At 35.7% G+C, this 20,792-nt stretch overlaps 2 protein-coding genes across 11 annotated transcripts in view; one reads left to right on the top strand and one right to left on the bottom strand.

The window, feature by feature from the left end:
- Window positions 1-5,234: 5,234 nt before the first annotated feature.
- Window positions 5,235-11,283, bottom strand: LOC128551286 (monocarboxylate transporter 14-like). The gene is made up of 4 exons (XM_053532099.1): window positions 11,157-11,283; window positions 7,677-8,057; window positions 7,023-7,148; window positions 5,235-5,425 (listed from the first exon to the last, which is right to left on the bottom strand). The coding sequence occupies exons 1-4, from the start codon at window positions 11,281-11,283 to the stop codon at window positions 5,235-5,237; spliced, it is 825 nt and encodes a 274-aa protein (XP_053388074.1).
- A 6,265-nt stretch (window positions 11,284-17,548) lies between these two features.
- LOC123525784 (centrosomal protein of 290 kDa-like) overlaps window positions 17,549-20,792 on the top strand; it is a 63,963-nt gene continuing 60,719 nt past the window's right edge. For 9 of the 10 annotated variants that reach the window (XM_053521712.1, XM_045304940.2, XM_053521720.1 and 6 more), the window contains exons 1-2: window positions 17,549-17,608; window positions 18,020-18,114. In XM_053521712.1, the coding sequence (XP_053377687.1) occupies window positions 18,054-18,114 (61 nt within the window). In that variant the 5' untranslated portion in view covers window positions 17,549-17,608; window positions 18,020-18,053. The remainder of the gene's footprint in view (window positions 17,609-18,019; window positions 18,115-20,792) is intronic. The other variant, XM_045305012.2, reaches the window with a different exon arrangement.

The raw sequence follows: 20,792 nt of genomic DNA on the forward strand, positions 1-20,792 counted from the left end.
AAAATGCACTGAATAAGTGTAAATGGCTTGAAAACAAATCTAGACTCCTGACGCACTCCTTGTCTCCAATTAAAAGCAAAAATGTAAGGTAGCACTCCTTGCACAAATTACCAATGACAACGACAATGCTGTCTACCATATGTATCCACCTCTCCAGGGACTAATTCTCCATCGGCGCGTCGTTAGAACCACCGCTTTTGTGAAAACTATTGCCAGTGTGAAATATGTTCAATCAAATTATAAACAACAGAAAACTTGCTTTTCGAAATTATTTTATTAAAGCATTATAACACCCCAGTGTCTAAAATGTTACGCTGATTTTAATATCCGTCAAAATAGAACGTAAGTCGAGGTAAACAGAGCATAATTTATACGATATTTCATATATGCTTGAATAGTACATAAAAAGATATACTGACAGCTTATTTAAAAGAGAAAAGATGAAATGCACTTTATATTTTAAATTTTTAATAGTTTGGAAATATTATTAACCGTTCTATGTATTCATAAAAACCTTTGCTCATGCGGCAACTACTTAACTGGCATATTTAAGTCATTTATACATACAACGAGATCAGGACTTCAAAATGAAATTATGTTCGTTTATGATTTAAATACAGATAAAGCAAACTGCTTGCATTAAAATCATCTGAGGCCTATTTATGAAAATGTTTGAGCTTATGATACTGTTCTATGCCTGTATCGTTAATGATTCAATATGAATGCATCAGTAAATAAACATTAACTGTTGGTATAATTATCTTACATATCTTGAATGAAAAATGAAACAACTCAGACGTGATCATGCCAATATGATATTACATAAGTATTCTATCTAGCATGTTTTATGGGACTCCAACATTGCACACACAATTTTGCCACATTTAAAAAAAAAGTTCTTCAGAAACTCATCTACCCCGAAATAAAGACGCCATTTACTGACAATTTTGTTAAAAGTGAAACTTACAGGTTCACAATCCCTTCATATTTGGCAAGCAGAAATCAGAAAGATATGTTTGTTAAATACGAATGCCCACTATGATGACCTCCCGAGATCACACTGACATTTCTCCTTTGACCAACTGACCGCAAAAACAATAATGCGTTATCTACTGACCACACGCAATCACCCTGACCTTTGACCCAAGAAAAATAGGGGCCATCTACGGACCACAGGCAATAATCCTATGAAAGAGACACCATCAGGCCAAATCGTCCAGAAACGGTTTAAAGTCTCCGGGCTACTATGACATTGACCTTTGGCCTAGTGACCCCAAAAACAATTGGGGTCTTCTAAACTCACCACGGGCAAACATCCTATGAAGTTTAATCGCATGTAGGCAAAAGCGTTCTTCAGTTATCAATGTTATCGATCGGAAATCATTTTCAGTCAAGTCTGAAGGACACTATGACATTAACCTTTGATCTACTGACCCCAAAACAAAAGAGTTTATCTACTAAACACTGGTTCAGATTTATACTGTCATGAGTCTATATTTGTACATGTAATATAGCGGTAAGACGCTTCGCTAAATGCGTCAACCGGTTTATTGTGTGGCGGTGGCTAAGCTAATAATTTGCGAAATTGCTAAAGATAACTTAAGGACTATGCTATTTTGAAATAATGAATTAGGTGGGTAGGGGTACATGATATTACTGCTGAGGAATTTCGAAGTTACTGTAAAACAAACTTTTTTCCAATGTGACAATACATTAAAACCATGAAGTGCTGAACTCTTACTTTAATTAAAAGACTAAAGTGGGAAACTTTTCTAAAAAACACATTACAATTTACCAGGTGTTGGCAAAATTTGTCATTTTAAACTATAGGTATGGTGTGCGAGATATATATAAAACTTTATCATAAGTCCGCAAAGTGCAACAAAAGAAATAGCAGTATTAACAATGTAATAATATTATTTATTTACAAGGTATGTCTGACAAATGACATCGAGAATTCTTACTGGCCTTTTAGAAAGCTGCATTTTCCAGTACCTGATATTTTCCACTTTGGTTAAAAAAGCATTTTTACAATAAATAACTGACTACAGAAGGTAATCAAAATACCCTTGACCTAGGGAATGCTACAACTTACTAAACTTCAAAGTTTAAGTTTAAAATTATATTGAACACGTTTGCTTTAATCTAAGGTGAAAAATAAACTAGAACTCTATGATAAAAATCCAATAGATCATTTCGGACATGTTAGACAGTGAGAAAGCAAACATTTCGTACGTATTATTTAGCATGGATGATTTTCACTGTGAACACATACTTTTTACACTTAACATATAATTCCACGAGTACCTACTCATATACATATAAATGAAGGGTGTTTGTCATGGAACTCGATCCGATAAGGCCGGTCCTCTTCTATCTGCATGGCGCCTGGCATAGTGGTAGGAGTTGGGAGGTAATTGGAAAGCACACAACAAATTGGCTGGCCCTTTCAATAGAGGTGGCACTAATAAACAAGACCTTTACCTTTACCTTTTATACACTAGGAATATGTTCGTTTTACATGTAGGTCAAAGCATTAACCCCTCGTGAAAATATAATGCATGTGACGTTCACTGTTGATATATAATTGTAATAATATATTTTCACGTTACACTGAAACAAACAAATACCCTTTTGCATATTCATTTATATAAAAATATAAATAAACAAACAAACAAAAACGGGAACAATGTTTATTTTGTTTGATTGAGAGCAACAGCGAAACGACACAATGAACTTTTCCCAGGTTTATTTGGCGGGGAAAGACTCCAAGTGCCCCTCCAGACATTTTTGGGGGCTCAGACTAGTACCTAGATCGAGACACTAACCTCAGCTGAATGGCTTCCTTACGTGAAAAGTTTTACACATCAAGTGAGGTTTCCATCCCACGCCGGTGATGGGCGGAGAATTTGAAGCCAGCGACCATGACCATCACGTTTTTTTGTTGTTTTTTTTGCAGGTATAAAATTTAAATATTCAATTAAATTTCGTGAACATAAATGATACTCTCAATGATATTTACCGTCAGAAATTACAAACATTTTGCCGAATACACCATACTTTTAATTACAAAACGTTTACACACCATGTGGGTCGGAAAGCACGAAATTACGTTCTTGAAAGTATATGTGAATCGTCATGTTTGAAATGTAAACAAAGGAATAAAAGTTACTGTTTTCATATTCGTGGAAATAATCGAACTGTGATTGTCAATGTTCCCGATACGGAATATATATGAATGTATAAACATGAGCCGTTTCATTTTACAGGACTTACAAGGACATAGTAAGCGATTGTTTATTTATTGTATTTATGTTCTAGTAACCTTTGACACTGAATTCGCGGACAAGCCGGTTTTGTGACATATACATGTCTGTTGTTGGGCTGGAAAAATTTAAACTAAAAGCTATATTGCATAAATTCTTCGTTATTTCTGTGCATACAATTCGGTTGTTTAAAGGTTAGAATATCAGAAAACTACAGGAAATAAAACATATCTTTGAAAAAGTCCCGATCTTTCATTATTTGTTTAGTTGGCGCATGATTACAAATTTAATATTAGTAGGCCATGATGTCCATGAAGCCGTGTAAAGTGATAATTTTGATGACACGTTGGTTTTATTTTGTAATTGTGAGTGGTCGTTAAGTGATCAGAAAGATCGGACAGTGGGATGTTATAAAAAAGTGATGCTTTTGTAACGGTTTTGACTTTTCTTTTTGCTAATGTGAAGTTTAGTTACTCCTACTTAATTTTGTAATATCACATGAATTAACTCCCTTTTATTCTGAAAATTTAGTTACATTTGTTTCACAGCAAATATAAAGTTTGTTAGAATTGCATATGAATTCTTACAGCATTTTTATTTTTCCTTAAAATGTAATAGAATTGTATTTATGATATGAATTAAATATTTATTACTTATGAATATATTATTAAAAATATGTTATATGCTAATTTCATACCAGTTTAACTGTTACTGAAAGTTTACATATATACTTAGGAAATTTCTGTATCTAGGTCAGCAACTCTGACCCTACGTCTAGTATATTTGTTTGTCACAAATCCGGGTTTTCTGGCAGCCAATTTCTGTCATAACCCTAGTTGGTACAGACAGCCCAATTCTGTCATAATCCTCATATAGTATATGGTACAATATGGGTTACGGACGGCCCTCTTCCGTCACAACCCGCAAGTTCCTTAGCAAAGCCTCATCTATGTCCTGTACATAGTATTCATGATTTTACTTATCACATTTTATTTTATGATGGTATTCTCGTATAATAACTTAGCTGTTCACTATTGTTAAGGGTTTTGTAAATAAATTTGAAAACTGTTATTCAGCTTGATCTTTACTTGGTCTAACTTTAGAGTAAACTTGATATACCAAGTGTACGAACCTAGGGTAGTAACCACCCTGCTGAAATATCTGCTCTTTGGAGCTATAGCATGGCTGGAAAGTTGCATGCTTAGTGAACCTTGAGTGTACTTGAGGGTTGCTAGTTACGTGCATCCTACAGGATCAGCTTAAGTTGGCACTAATTTCGCCGTTTAATCTTTATGTCCCGACATTTACGTGAGGGCATACAGCGTTGCTGCTGTTTCTCTGTACGTCTGTATGTCCATACGACCTGCGTATGTACATCCGTACGTCCCGTAATCTTACGTGTCACACACTATTAGCCCGCTTTGCTTAAGACATTCACAGATGAACAATTTTGATGTGCAAATGATCACAAGGGAAGGAATAGTGCTGGGACTATTTTTACCGCAGTTATGGTCCTTTGTAGAAAGGATATGTTTGAAAGTTTACAGGTGATGGACCTTGATGTGAAGATGACCATATATAATAGAACTTTTTGTCTGTGGTTATTTTTCTAGAAGTACGGCCCTTTCTTAATTTCACAAAATAGGTCATATAAGACATTTGGTGTGTTCAACTCCTCATACACTTTTTGAAGGAATGGATTCAAAATTGCTAAGATGCACAACCGTATCTGAATACAATTTGATTCAAACTTTTAGTCGAACATCCTTCATGTAAAGATGGTCTGAACTAAGATATTTGATATTTAGAGGATTGTGCAGTATGCGGGGGCATCCGTGTCCTGTGGACACAATTCTTGTTATAAACACATTTACTGTCATACAATGATAAGATCAGACACTAATAGTGTGTTATATCACAGTTCTAGTTATAAACACATTTACAGTCATATAATGATATGATTAGACACTATAAGTGTGTTATTTCATTTTCATAGTGAACTTCAACGTTATATTCATCTTTAGCTTCGACATCAGAAGTCCATCGCACAAAGAACTCTTTCACCATGTTGACGGATAAAACCAGAGCGGCGATGAACATCACGCAACCTCCAAACACAAACGAGCCTTTTTCACCATCGAATGCATCAGACACCAGACCTAGTGAATATTAAAAAAATCAAATATACATCTAAAAGGTTATTTCTACAAAGTATCAGTTTATACGTACATTTTGTGTTTGTAAATGATATTTCTTTTGTATTACTGCTCAGAATATTCCTTTTCACTCCTTTAAGACCTTGAATGAATAAACAAGAAATACTTGAATAAATCTAGTTCTTATAAAGCAATTATGTACTAGTATGTTCCCACAATTGATTTTAAGCTATTCTTACATGTATAGACATTCTAAAATATACTTATTATAAATTGTGTAGTTACTATTTTTGTATAGAATCGTAATGAATATTATACCTATATATACTTCGTTACTTTGCTGTTTACAATGTGTAAGCATTATTTAATATAGAACATTTAAGGGTGACCTTAATACCTTATTGAATGAAAATAATAAATAGTGGTCCAATCCACTTGAATACTGTAAGTGTACTTATATTAGCGCAGCTAAATTTTAGCGCAAACGCCTAGAATTAAGTAGTTTCGACTTATTAGCGCGTACTTGTACTAACGCAGTATCACCAGCGCTAAAATAGCCAGTTGGTGGCTGAATGGTATTCGTAATGAAATCGACCAGGCACGCAAATAAAAATGCATAGGTCTAAAGTATGCAGAAAATCTACATTCGTTTAGATCAGTGTTAATCTGTATACTGTAAATTTGTACATTTACACAGTGCAGAATGGTAATAATTGTTTGTTTTCAAATTTACACTTGGTTTTCAAAGCAGTAAAATGTTATGGTGACACTTGTTATAAGCGCGACCGGTCAAACTTGCGATCTACTCCGAAGGTGTTATATACCATGTTTATGGACTATGGCGAAGAAAAAAAATACAGATTAATTTACAAAAATAGATGACTTTTGTACTAATATTCAAACAGCTTAAATTATTCTATTCAAAAAAACATTCTGCAGAATAATAGTTAGGAATGCATTTATTGTCATATTTACACAATAAATATATATTTCTCTGTGTTCTGTTGCATTGTGATTACGGTATTTTCAATACTATAAATATCACTTTTTTAAGGAAAGCCTTTCATTTCTGTCTAATATTAGCGCTAGACATGAATTAGCGCATGCCCGATCCCGCTAATAGCGCGAAAATTAGTACTCCGCTAATATTAATACACTTACAGTATTTTATTGTTCTTGTTCTTATTATGAGTCATGTTCCTTGAAAACAAATGCAAAGAAATGTTATCAATAACAAAACCGATATGCACACGCTGGCCAACAATATGTACACATACGCAAGAGAAACGCATTATTTTTAATTATTGGGTCTGTTAGTGAGCTTCCCTGGCAATATGTAGGGTCAGTATGATAAATGACAGGCGAGGTGTCAGCCGAGTCCCCATAATTATCATACTGACCCCACATATTTCCGTGGAGGGTCACTAACAAACCCTATAATGACCACTTATTTGTAACTAAGACAGACATGAAAATCTACTGACACTTCACAGAAATATAGGGAGTCACCACGTGACCGTCTTTTAACAATTGAATTATGATCACTTTTCTTCAATCTAGAACGTTTCTATCAAACTAATAGAAAAGGGCGATACATTACCAGCGAGTGGAACCCCAGCGGTTGACGAGACACCATTTGCTGCTACTATCATTCCAAAACCAACTGGGATCTGGGATCTTTTAAGGTAGTGGGCAACTACTGCCATATGAAGACCAAAATAACCACCTTAAACACAATTATTACAAGTAACATAGTAAGCATTTATATATTTCATAGCAATGCCGTTAAATAATTCTATATTCAGTCTTAAGTTGTTCAAGTATTTACAGTATATACAACTAACATTCTATACGTTTAATTGATTAATTTGCTGTACGCTTTAACTATGATCAGCTATTTTCTTTAAATACTTCTAGATCTACAGCATTCGTATAGGAACGAACCAGTTGTTTAGGTCATATGGTAACGTTCTCCGGATGGATACCTGATTAGAGCCACCGCTTCTGCAAGCCAACTGGAAGTTTGCAGCAGGTGAAATAAAACGATTTTACCAGCTAGGCTCAAAAGATGGACAAACGACTAGAAGTCAGCCATGTTTACCTGTAAGCCACAGAGGCCTCTAAATACTTTAACATATTTTCCAGGCAATATTATAAAAACAGGTGTAAGATGTAAGCTTATCCGGTAAGTATATGTATTATTTATATAACTATCTTACAATATTTCATTTGCTAATTATGTATATTACTTTACCTGAGAACAGTCCTAACAGGGCCGATAATACTATTAATGATGTTAACGAATGTGACGTAATGGTCAATGTAGTGGTAGCAGCAAATCCTAAAAGTGTGATTCCATGGATCCACGGCACGTGGTTGTTGAATTTAGATGCAAAGGTACCATTTATTAGGCGACCAATTAAATTTCCGAAACCCATTATCATGACACACCAGGATATTTCTTGGAGATTATATCGGGCATCTCGCATCAAATCCGGTAGGAATGTCGCAGGACAAAATACAACAGTGAACGTAGTTACGCTAGATACAAAGAACACCATAAATCTACAGTTCTGGAGAACTTCAATCATTATTTTCCATATGTCAGTAGCTTCTGCCTTCTTTCCCGATTTGTCTGTGGAATTAAACAAAAATGAGTAAATGTAACAGTTTAAACATCTAATATAGTTAAAAAGGAGCTGCATAATCAAAGGCAATTGTTATTCACAAACTATTTTAAACTGGTAAATATAAAATATCACAAAATTGTGATAACATGCTTTTATAAACAAGACTTGATGTATTGTCTCTACTTTGTAACTAGCTCTTCAGTTTTGCACATGTTATACTATAAGCATAATACTTTATTACAAACATAACTTGATGTACAGTTCGTTTTTGTAAATATCATGTTTGTAAACATTAAAGATTGCGTTTTGTAACCTTAACTCCGGCTTCCATATTTTAGTATTTATAGTATAAGAAAAACGTGAGCTCAAGCTAAGACAAAACATAAGCAAAAAGTAGAAAGGTCATTTTGTAAGTAGAGAAATTTTGGTGTGAAAACGTGTAAACACGTATGACCTAGTAATCGAACTGTATTGTCTCTACTTTGTAACTAACTCTTCAGTTTTGCACATATTATACTATAAGCATAATACTTATCATAACTAGCCGTCTACATAACTTGATGTATTGTCTCTACTTTGTAACTAGTTAACTCTTCAGTTTTACACATGTTATACTATAAGCATAATACTTATTGGTTTATTACAAACATAACTTGATGTATTGTCTCTACTTTGTAACTAACTCTTCAGTTTTGCACATGCTATACTATAAGTAGAATACTTATTGGTTTATTACAAACATAACTGATACGTTGTCGTTACTCTGTTACTAAGTCTCCATTTTTTCACAGCATAATTACTAATTTGTTTATTACAAACAGATTATTATAAACAAGTCTTGATGCGTTGTCGTTACTTTGTTACTGACTTTTGAATTTTGCACAGTAATATCTATTTTTCTTTACTTATTAGATCTTTTAAAGGCTGTTTTTTTTTGTTGTTGTTTTGTTTTGTGTAGAAATTCCTGCTTTTGATAGAAATTACTATTTATTCTATGTAGCATTCTTCCTGCTAGTAATATATCATTATATAATAATGTTTTATATTAAAACTACAGGTATGAATTTGAAGTTTATGGCTGTTAAAACTTTTGTTTGAAATTACTGTCTTGATTATTCAAAATTTACATTTGTAGATTTTATACAGTATCATTGATTTTACAATTGTAGATTTCACTTCACAGCCGTAAAACGACTAAAATATTTCGACTTATGAAAAATAGTTGCAGTTGCTAAATTTAGTAAGTGTTAGACTTGTTACAACGGAATACTTGCAGCTGTAGATATTATACAGGTGCTGAAAGGGGAATTTTATTGCAGCGGACGAATCTTTAGGTACAATACGTTTATGTATGAATAGTGATCCTCTAGAAAAGGCATGGACTACTACAAAAATGGTTAAATTAACGACTTATTAAGTGAAAAGAAGTAAGCAATATGCTTACAGTATAGCAATTTCAAAATTCAATAGTTACAAGGCAGGACTTTGTTTTTAAAAACCTGTTTGTCAAGAAAACGTTTTACAATCTTGTAATTAATTCACTTTTACTTACCAGATTACACAAATATTGTAAATACTTAATGTCTTTGTTAAAACAATTTCTGCTAAAATTCCATTAACTAGTATGGAAGTTGTGGTGTCTCTCTGAATGCCAGTTACATGCCACCAAAGTGCATTAAAGATGGTGGAAAATAGTCCTATTTCCCTCCAAAAGTTTACAGCTGTAATTTTGATACATGAAAGTTTTGCAACTGTAATTTTCCGTTTTACGCTAGGCAAGATTTGTATGATGTACCATTTTTGTCGAAAGTCTACTTTGCATGCGCGCACATTTCAAAATATACATGCACGTATAAAAATATGCGTGCACGCGTAAATATATACGTCTACCTTTATAGTTTATTTCGTGCACACGTAATTATGTAGATGCACGCTTATATGTACGTGCGCGTGTATATATACGTGCACTTGTAATAACACGTGCACGTATTATAATTTACGCGTGGACGTCCATATATGCGTGCACGCGTATATATACGAGCACCCAGAATTACGCGTGCACGCGTAAAATTATACGTTCACATATATATTTACGCGTTAATTTGTAAATATGTAGGTGCACGCGCATATTTAAGTGCGACTAGAATGTGCGTGCACGCGTAAATATATACGTCCACGTGTATATTTTCTTACGTGCACGCGTAAATATGTAGAGGCACGTATGAATCTATACATCTCTATCTTCCAATAAGAATGCAAACCCCTGCTGGGGACCTAGACTTGACGCGCGTCAACCGACAAGAAATTAGTCAGATAAGAAATAAAAAAAAGATGATAAAATATTGAAGGAAGTTGGTTAAACGGATCAGGTATATTATGGAGAGATATGTTCAATCTGACTTATGGCCAATCTGAACTCAGGGTCAGACAAAGTGAAAACGTCCGGGGGCAATGCATTCCAGTGGACAACGGTTCTAGGGGAAAATGAGAATTTGTGATAATCTGTTTTGGTCTGGGTATGCTGGAATGCTAAGGAATGACATGAACGTAAAGATCTAGAAACAGAGACAAGGTAGTCTGGAAGAGCGATGGCAACCTGGTTGTACAAGATGTTGTGAAACATGGCCAGGCGTTGGTCAATTCTGCGAAGGTCAAGGCTTCTCCACTGAAGGGAAACCAGCATGTCTGAAACAACTGACATTCGGCCGTAGTCGTGTTTGACCCAGCGGGCAGCTCTGCGCTGTACGGCCTCAACGGTTGTTCTATGAGAGTTTCCAGTATATGGGACCAAAGCTGAGGAGCAGTACTCTAATTGAGGCCTTACAAGTGTCCTGTACATTAATATGCTGATGACTTTAGCCCTTCTGAGTGCACTTTGATGTTACGTCTTAAGAAGCCCAGAGTTTGATTTGCTTTTTGGTAATAGTTTCTATGTGATTTTTCCATGTTAGATCATTTGAGAGAGTGATGACAAGATACTTTGATACTGTTTCGAGGGTTGTGTTGTGCAGGATGTATTTTGTGTGGATTGCAGTTTTTCGTTTTGTGATTTGGATGATTTGGAATTTGGATGGATTGAATTTTAAGCTTTATTTAATCCGGACCTGCAGCCTTGTGGGGGTCAAGGTATTTAAGGAGTTTCTCTACGCCATTTGTAGATATATCAATATCATGCATTGGGTTATGGGGACTAAACGGTGGCTGTGGAATCTCAAGATCCTGTACGTTCATTTTTTTATATTTTTTTTGTTGGATTTAACGTCGCACCGACACATAATAGGTCATATGGCGACTTTCCAGCTTTAATGGTGGAGGAAGACTCCAGGTGCCACTCCGTGCATTATTTCATCACGAGCGGGCACCTGGGTAGAACCACCGACCTTCCGTAAGCCAGCTGGATGGCTTCCTCACATGAAGAATTCAACGCCCCGAGTGAGGCTCGAACCCACATCGATGAGGGGCAAGTGATTTGAAGTCAGCGACCTTAACCACTCGGCCACGGAGGCCCCTGCACCTTTATTTCAGCCAGAGTCTTAAGAGAGAGTGGATATTTAGAGGTAAAGACGGACTGACGTTGTTCATTGAGTACTGTGGCTTTTCAGTGTCTGCAGTGTGTGTGTGTGTGTTTGTGTGTGTGTGTGTGTGTGTGTGTGTGTGTGTTCGGGTTTAACGTCTTTTTCAACAATTTTTCAGTCATATAAACGACGGTGTCTACTTGTAGCAGTGAGCACAATGCCCAACTTTATAGTGCTGCCTCACTGGAATATCACGCCGTAGACACGTGGCATGATACCCCACCCAGTCACATTATACTGACACCGGGCTGACCAGTCCTAGCACTATCCCTTTAATGCTGAGCGCCAAGCGAGGAAGCTGCCAGTACCATTTTTTACGTCTTTGGTATGACGCGGCCGGGGATCGAACCCACGACCTCCCGCACTCGAAGCGGACGCTCTACCACTAGGCTACCGAGGCGGTTCAGTGTCTGCAGTGTGTAAGTTGTTGTGTTTTTTTGAGTGAATCAGTGCCAAAGGTGTCTTGCTTTGAATGCTTGAGGAGGGAAAACAGCTTCATGGTGTTAGGTTTTTTATGTTCTTGTACTTCGTGATCGCCAGTGTTCATTTCTGCGTAATTCATGCGTAATTACAAGTGCACGTATATATACACGGGCACGTACATATATGCTTGCACTTACATATATACGCGTGTTCCTATAAACATATACAGGTTGACATATATATTTACGAAGGCACGCATATTTCTGTATACGTGCACGTATATTTTGAAAATGCGAGTACGCAAAGCACACTTTCGACCCAAATGGTACGCCATAGATTTGGATATACCACCAGACGGCCTTAGAAACATTGGGTCAAGCGTTTTAATCGGTCAACGGGTTTTATCGTATCAAAACAGTTGTTGCATCGTCTAACCAGCGCGGGAGCTACCTGAACATATAATGGTGAATAGGTTATTGAACACGATTTTTTTTTCACTTGGGATAGCCACAGATATCCAAATCAAGGCCAGTTAAATATCATTATGGATGTATTTTTGACAATTTGGGAGAAAAAAGGAATGACAGAGAATGCTGTATTTGGTGAAGTAAAACTACGTTTTAGTAGGAGTAGTGATTGGGATTTGGTGGGATTTCGCTGTTAGCAAATATCTTTTAGTAGATATACGACCCCTACTTTTTCTTCATTTTATGTCAGTTTTAGGATAATTCTTCAAAATGAGGTACGGATTTGTTCCCTGAAGTAGGTTTATCTATGTTTGGCAGTTCTGTGAACATCGTCAATTTTGTATAGAATTTATAGAGAATAGCATTTAGGCCATTGACCAATATGGAATATAATATATCAAATACAGAAATACAATGGACGGTCAGGCAGTAAAATTGCGAATCGATGATTAAAAAAGAAAAAATAGGTATACAATAAATATATGTAACGGATGGTTATTGGATCAATTCTAAATTTGGTTAAAGCATTCCTGCTATAGTATAAGTTTCCAACCATTGTTTTCTTTATCAGGTGACGTATCTGTAGCAGTATCATCAACTTCCTTCTGTGGTGGAACAAAACATGCAGCGGAAATCAAACTGACAGCTGAAATTCCACCAAGTACCATGAATGTTGTTTTCCAACTGTACGCTTGGATACAGGCTGTCAATATTGGCGGCAAAATCAAGCTGCTGACAGCGGAACCGGAATTGGCAAGTGTTACCGCTAGGGGGCACCACTTAGCACTGAAATGGCGGACTACTATTGTATTTGCACAATAATGTACGGTACCAGCACCAATACCTGACGAAAAACAATATCGATGAGATTTCACTTGCTATATCTATTCTTGGGCTAAACATAACGTCTAAGACTCATCTTTTTAATATGGTCTTAATCACCAGGGTATGAAATAAATACATTGGTAATGTGATATTAATACCTTTTTTATTGCTGGTGCCTAAAAAAGCTATATACATTATTTTATTTAAAAAAAAACAACAACAATGGTCCTATATAAAGTGAATGCTGTATTTTTATATTGAAAGTTTTACCATGAATGAAATAAAAAAAAAATGATTTATAAACAACGAGGATTTTAACATACCACTAATTAGACCGTATGTAATGTATATAGTGCTGATTCTGGATGCGAAACTACTTGTGATCATTCCGGTAGAAAGAAGAATTGTGCCAGCGACTGTGAGCCATCTTTCCCCTGTTTTGTGAAGCAGAAACCCTAACGGCAGCCCTGTAAAATCCGAATTTAAAATTCTGATTGAACTGCATTCGCGTCGTTGACCTAGAACTTGAATTTGGTTTATTGGATAAAGAAAAAATTGTCAGTTAACCTTCTTTGTATTTTTGTATTATGTATATTTTGTATGATTTTTATACCATTGTATTTTAGATGTATTTCACGGTATTTCTGAAACCTTATGTCTGATAAAGTTTGCACAACATATGTCGAGCTCTTTACTCCGTTTAAGGGGTCAGTCTTGTCTTGTTAATATCTATGGTTGTTCTGATGTGTATAACCAGAACGTATGAGCATGTACAATAAAATGTTTGGAAGAAAGACACACAGTTCATCTATGCAGTTATCTTTACACATTGTGAACATAACCAACATGCCCGCCAATTTGCCAAAGCGTGTACTAATTTCATATAATACTGCATAATCAATTTAAGTATTTCCTGTAAGATAATAAATGCTGTTTTTCTTAGGGAATTTTTAAATTTTGGTATTGTTAGATTTAAAGAATAACTATAAATGAATTTTATGGCGGCTATTTTTAAATGCGTTTAAGGTAGTAACAAAACGTCCCAGTATTATGTGACCCTACAATTTTAATAGCTTCTTGTGATATGATAAAAAAAAAGTCTTATCACGTTGCGTTACACAAATGATACATATTTTCGGTAATATGCTCAATTTATTTTTTTAGGATAAAAAGCAAAAAGTGACTCCTTACCTACAAGTCCAATTAGACCGCTAAATATTGACACTATCCAGGCAGCCTCTGAATGCGAAGTGTTGAAATCCGCACGTATTTCACTGTATAAAATACCGAAAGATATACACATTCCTATGGATACAATATGAGCCAAATGACTGCCTATAACAATAAGAATTTTAATGCAATTTGATTTCATTTTAGCTGACGATATCACATCTGAACAGAAACTGCACTTAGTGAAAATGCAGTCATGAAAATAACGGTTGAGTAACGGATAATAGATATTTAATACACCGGGCCAACTCAAATTGCATTCATAAAACATGTTTTTTATGAATAAAGTAAATAAAACTGCATGATGTTAAGGGTCGAGGCGTGGTCACATGCTTCTTAAATTGAAATGAGTTTTTTTATAGTTTTGAATGCAATTGTTTTGTTTTTCTTTGCTTAAGTACATTGTACCTTGATCATAGAATTTGTTTTATAAAAGAGGTATTAATCTTTGAACAGAGCAGACCCCGGGATAAATTACTACTATTTCTATTTCGTATTAACGGTCGAAAATCAATGGCTGAATGACTAGGCATGACATCTAAATGCCATTTGTCAATTTAATTACATGATGTGAAATCTTTCATTTTAAGGACCATGGTATTTCTTCAGTTACAAACCTTTGCAAAAATGTTTATATGCAATGAAAGACATGACTCTGCCGAAAAAAGTACAATCACTTTATAGATGAACGTTGGCATGTGTGTTTAACACATTAGAATTTGTGTTTTGAAATTGATGTGCTCGACATTAAATGCTGTTTTGTTGTTTTCATTCAGATTCTTAATTGACGCGGCATGTCGTCTTGTTTATACGCACTTTTTTTCCACTTAGGTAACGTGAGACTTTTTTTATTTCGTTTTAACCTGGGAAGAAGATAGAAATCATTGCTCCAGTTTTAACGAATTAGTTATTTCGTTAAAACGAAATGTTATTTCGTTTAAACGAAATCATTTCGTTTTAACGAAATAACTAATTCGTTTAAACGAAATCATTTCGTTTTAACCGGGCGAAATAACTAATTCGTTTAATTAGAATTATTATATACTATAGATTCAGAATATTTCTTTGCTGTCGGCTTTAGATATGGTTTATTTTTCATATGTATAAAATTTATCATTACCGTATCTTGATTAATAACTCCTTTTTAAACATATTGTTTGGCGTTAATTTACCGATGAATAATTGCTTTCGCATACAAAATGGCGCGTGGAGAACGCGTTACTTCCGGTAAACGAGATCTCATTCAGTTGTCACGTTTTTTTTTTTGGCGAGATTTGCTCTATATGCCTTTCAAGTTGCCTATCTATTTATTTTTATAGCTCTTTGGTACGAGTAGTGTGCGTCGTCATTTCAGTTATAGTTAGAGAACACTAATTGTTTTCCCATAGCGTGTACCGCCTTTCATAAATCGCAACATGTATATATCCAATAATTTTTGTTCTTTTGAAGAACTATCTTAGTTTCACTAAAATATCGGACGAAAAAACATATGAATAGTGATACTTTATTTAATTAATTTTCACGTGAATGAGATGAGCCCCTGTTTACTTCGTTGGCAATACTACGGTGCCCCTAAAGTGACATGTTACACACTTTTTTTCAACTTAGGTAATGTGAGACTTTTTTTATTTCGTTTAAACGGTCAAGGATATGGTGCAAAAAGAAAAGTAAAGTTAAAAGCATGAGAAGTGCCTTCCAATACATCCCATCTGAGTGACCAGTCCGGCTTGCGTGGCGCTACCAGGACCCAAGGTCCCGCCGGCAGTGCTCCCATTAGGTTATATACATTGTAGCAGTAATTCGGTGAAAGTATGTTTCCGTGGTGTAGTCGAAAGAAGTCCCTGATCAATAGATCCTAATGTTTCCATTTTTCACGCATGTGCGCATAAATCGGGGGCCAAATGGGCTGTATTTCACACGTGGAATGAATTTTACATATAATAAGACACTTTTCATGCTAATATTCGCATGTTTTCGAGTTGTTTACTTGAAAACGAAAGTAGGGTGTTTATTCTGCAGACCGCTCTCTGAAATGCGGCAATATGCCGGTACCTGACTTTAGTTGACTTGCATTTCACTGCATACTATTCAACACCCCTTTTTCTTTTAGTTTTCTCGAAGCAAATGTATTGATATCTTTTGGAAAATAGGTTTACGACGGAGTGAAAATCTAGAAACTGTATCAAAATTGTTCTGAAGTAGATGAATTTTATATGAAACAAAGAACAATTTCTTTTGTTGGTATATAGCCTGTAACTTGAGTGGCAGGGGCCAGTTTCGCATTTGGCCCGGTACGTTTTTTAAATAAAATAGACATATGTTCTTTACAGGCATATATATTCAACTAGTTATTTATGATGTTTATAGAAATAAGGATTCCTGCCCTGCGTACGAGTGGTTATTGTGTAAAATAAATACGTGCATGTATCGATTTTCCTAGCTCCATGTAGACGGCCGGGTCTAAAACTTTACCGGACGTAACGGAAGTCAGACGAATTGGAAACGGTCGTCCATCCATCCAGCTTCGGCTCAAAGCGGAAAAAGTAAACGGTTATGCGATACTTTTCTTCCCACCATTATTTTCGTCTGGCCACATGCTTTAAAAATATATATGTGTTTTAGGTCAGTCATTTGCAGATATTACGGTGCAGGTCGCGCAAGGTGTGCATTTTGGGCCATTTTTGTCTCAAAATTTAGTGTCCTGAAACCTGCGTTTTACTCGTTTTTATCACAGAAGCAACAGAATCGGCAGATTGAAAATGTCACATAATGAAGTGTTATGTATTTGCAAGACATTCGCTCAAAAATTGCCTTGAATTTGTCGAAATTGGATTTTTTTATGATTTTTTTCGCACTGGTATCAGCGCAGAGTTGTGGAGTTTTCAAATTTACTGTCCCTTGCCCCCATACATTCTTCAACTGGTGGTCTCTGATCTGATACCCAAATCAGAGCTAGGAACCAGCCTAGGTTGCAACGGAACAGCGTAAATATCCGAGGTTTATCGAGGAGATTGTTTACAAATGGCGACGGACATTGGATAGCGTGGGTGCGACCCTTTATGTACCAGTTCATTTATGTACCAGGTACTTTATGTACCACTTTGAGACTTAATGTACCACATATATTATATAGTAGCTATACTTTCTATCTATTGTGCATAGGTGATAATAGGTGATAATTTGGTTGTAATTTACTGTGAAATTGTTGATTAAATCAACAATATGGGCCAACATTTTAAATTGACTTAAATTAAATATTTAATGTGATTAAACAGTTTATCCTAACAATGAATTTCACAAAATTGGAATAAGGAACAATTCATAGAGATCAATTAATGCTGGATTTTTTTAAATTTTATTTTAATATATATGTGGTACATAAAGTCTCATAAAGTGGTACATAAAGGGCTGGTACATAAGTGGACTGGTACATAAAGTCCCACATTCGGATAGCGTTAGTCTCCTCAGCGTTTGGAAGAAAATGGCATCACAAGTAGAGATTCCTGGTGTCAATAATGCAGTCGAGCATTTGCAGGAGCTAGGTATATTTTATGAAAGCTTGCATTGAAACATACCGATCGAATACGGAGATGTAAATTATGTCAGTCAGTGCACGCACCATACGATTTGTCTCCGCGTTTCCCAGTTTTGTTAAAATTTTATTTTGAGTTCTATGTAAAGATACATAATGTACTAGGTATATTTTATGAAAGCTTGTATTGAAACATACCGATCGAATACGAAGATGTAATGTCAGTGAATGCACCATGCGAGATTTACAGTCAACTCGTCCCCTAGTCAACTCGTCCCTGATTTGGTCATTTCGTCCCCTCGGCGATTTTTTGGCCCCCTTTTTTAAACTTATTTTTTTTTTATCTTAATGACAAAAATGAATATAACATGTATAAAGCATGTTGGTTATCTTAAGTAATACATATATGTGACATATATTATCAGTTTATATTTATTTTTTATTATATTTCTAATTAAAACTCTCTTAGTTATGACCAGGGATAAGGATTTATTGCTCTCTCTTTTCTTACTATGATTCTTAAAAAGTTAATAATTATATTATATTTTTATTACTAAAGGCATATTGTATTTATTTTTTATTTTATTTCCATTAATTGTGTTATATTTTCAGTATTTATATTTTTTTATTATTTTATCCAACCAAATTATTTAAAGTTAACCATTTCCAATTATATAACTCCTTCAAAACTCACGATTACTTTATATACCAATTTTCAAAGTCAAAAATATCATAAAAAAGCAAAAATGCTTCATATATTTAGGGGGACAAAATTACCAAAAGGGGGACGAATTGACAAAAGGGGGACGAGTTGACCAAATTTTATCATGAGGGGGACGAAATGACCAATTTTGGGGGACGAGATGACTGGGGGACGAGTTGACTTGATACCCCATGTGATTTGTCTCCGCGTTTCCCAGTATTGTTAAAATTTTATTTTGAGTTCTATGTAAAGATACATAATGTATTAGAATGTTGCTATCATACAAGCTAGCCCTTACAGAAGCAAGCCTCTGTGGCGTACATGCTGCGTATTTGCTATGTATATGCCGCGAACACAGTAGTACGCCAGAGGAGTACATTTTACATACACCGCATGCCGCGTACATGCCGCGTACTTTTTCGACGAGTACACAGCATGTACGCAGGAGGTCACTAGTACACTTCAAGTACGCAGCACAGACTCTGAAAATTTAAGGAGTACACTGCATGTACGCAGGAGGGACTTGTACAAGAAAATAGTACACTGCATGTACACCGCAGATACTTCGAAATTTATAACACTTATATTTAGTTGCATTAAAGTTGTTTCCCCTTGATGCAGTTACGCCATTTTCTTCAGATGTTTACCAAATTACATGCTACAAAAATTGATTTATTTCATTGAAAAGTGGATGAAGAAAAGCATACTAATTTATTTGATAACATCAATCTACATTATTTTGGTAAGGGTAAATACTTATTGATGCATGTCACTTATCTTTTTTCTGTTTTTTTCTGTCCAAATGATCAGCATTTGCATAAGAAAGTTGGTGGGGTAAGGAATTTACATTATCACAGCAGTTTCGCCACAAGAGTACACAGCATGTATGCAGCAGGAGTACACAGCATGTACGCCGCAGGACTCGGGCCAGGAGTACACAGAATGTATGCCGCAGGAGTACACAGCATGTACGCCGCAGGACTCGGGCCAGGAGTACACAGAATGTACGCCGCAGGAGTACACAGCATGTACGCCGCAGGAGTACACAGCATGTACACCGCAGGGGTAGTACACCACAGGCTCATTTGCATGTGAAAAGTGTATGTGCCGCGTACATGCTGCGTACTATTTCCCGCATACTAAATTCCTCCAGCGTACATCCTGTGTACTATGTAGTCCACAGCATGTACCCAGCAAGTAGTACGCGGCAGAGCTCATTTGCATGTCAAAAGTGTACTACAAACGTACTATCGGTGTATGTGCGGTGTATATCCTGCGTACTATTTAAAGCCCTTGATTTCAGTACACATCATGTACGCATCATATACGCTGTATGTACACAGCAAGAGTACGCAGCAGGCCTTTTTCTTCTGTAAGGGAGGCTCTAAACCAAGTTAGGTCATGCATTTCTGGTATCTGAAGGAAACCTGTTATTTATCACTCAGAAATCTATATAGAGTAGATTGGGCATTTATAACTGTCAGACACATCCTGTAGTTCTGGCTACCATAACTTAAGTGACTCTGTCTTAATTTTCTAATGGTCATGTACATTAAGTTATGGTGTAACCCCATTAATGGTTGCTTAACCTGAGTGTTGATCCGTAACATCAGTGTCGTCAGTGCACTGGCTCTTGTGAGAAACTGACAGAATCACAGATGTCCACCAGGGATTTTGTGGAGTATCTGCATTGAACTTGATGCAAAGATTATTTATATACGCACATGGTGAAAATCAAGATCAACATTTTGTGATATGAATTTAATTGAATTATAATTATAAACTGATTTTCAACAAAGTTCATGAAAAAACATACCTGAGAAGGTTTTAATGATGGCAGTGGCTAGGGGTCTGGTAACCGGACCTCTAGATCCATTTACCGGACCTCTAGACAACCCGTACAGTGCAGGCTAGAGGTCCGGTAATCCATATGAATACTGAGAATTATATTGCAAAGAGCAGACTATATTTTATAGATGATTTCA

Source organism: Mercenaria mercenaria, chromosome 1 (genome assembly GCF_021730395.1).
Source record: "Mercenaria mercenaria strain notata chromosome 1, MADL_Memer_1, whole genome shotgun sequence".
NCBI lineage: Eukaryota > Metazoa > Mollusca > Bivalvia > Venerida > Veneridae > Mercenaria > Mercenaria mercenaria.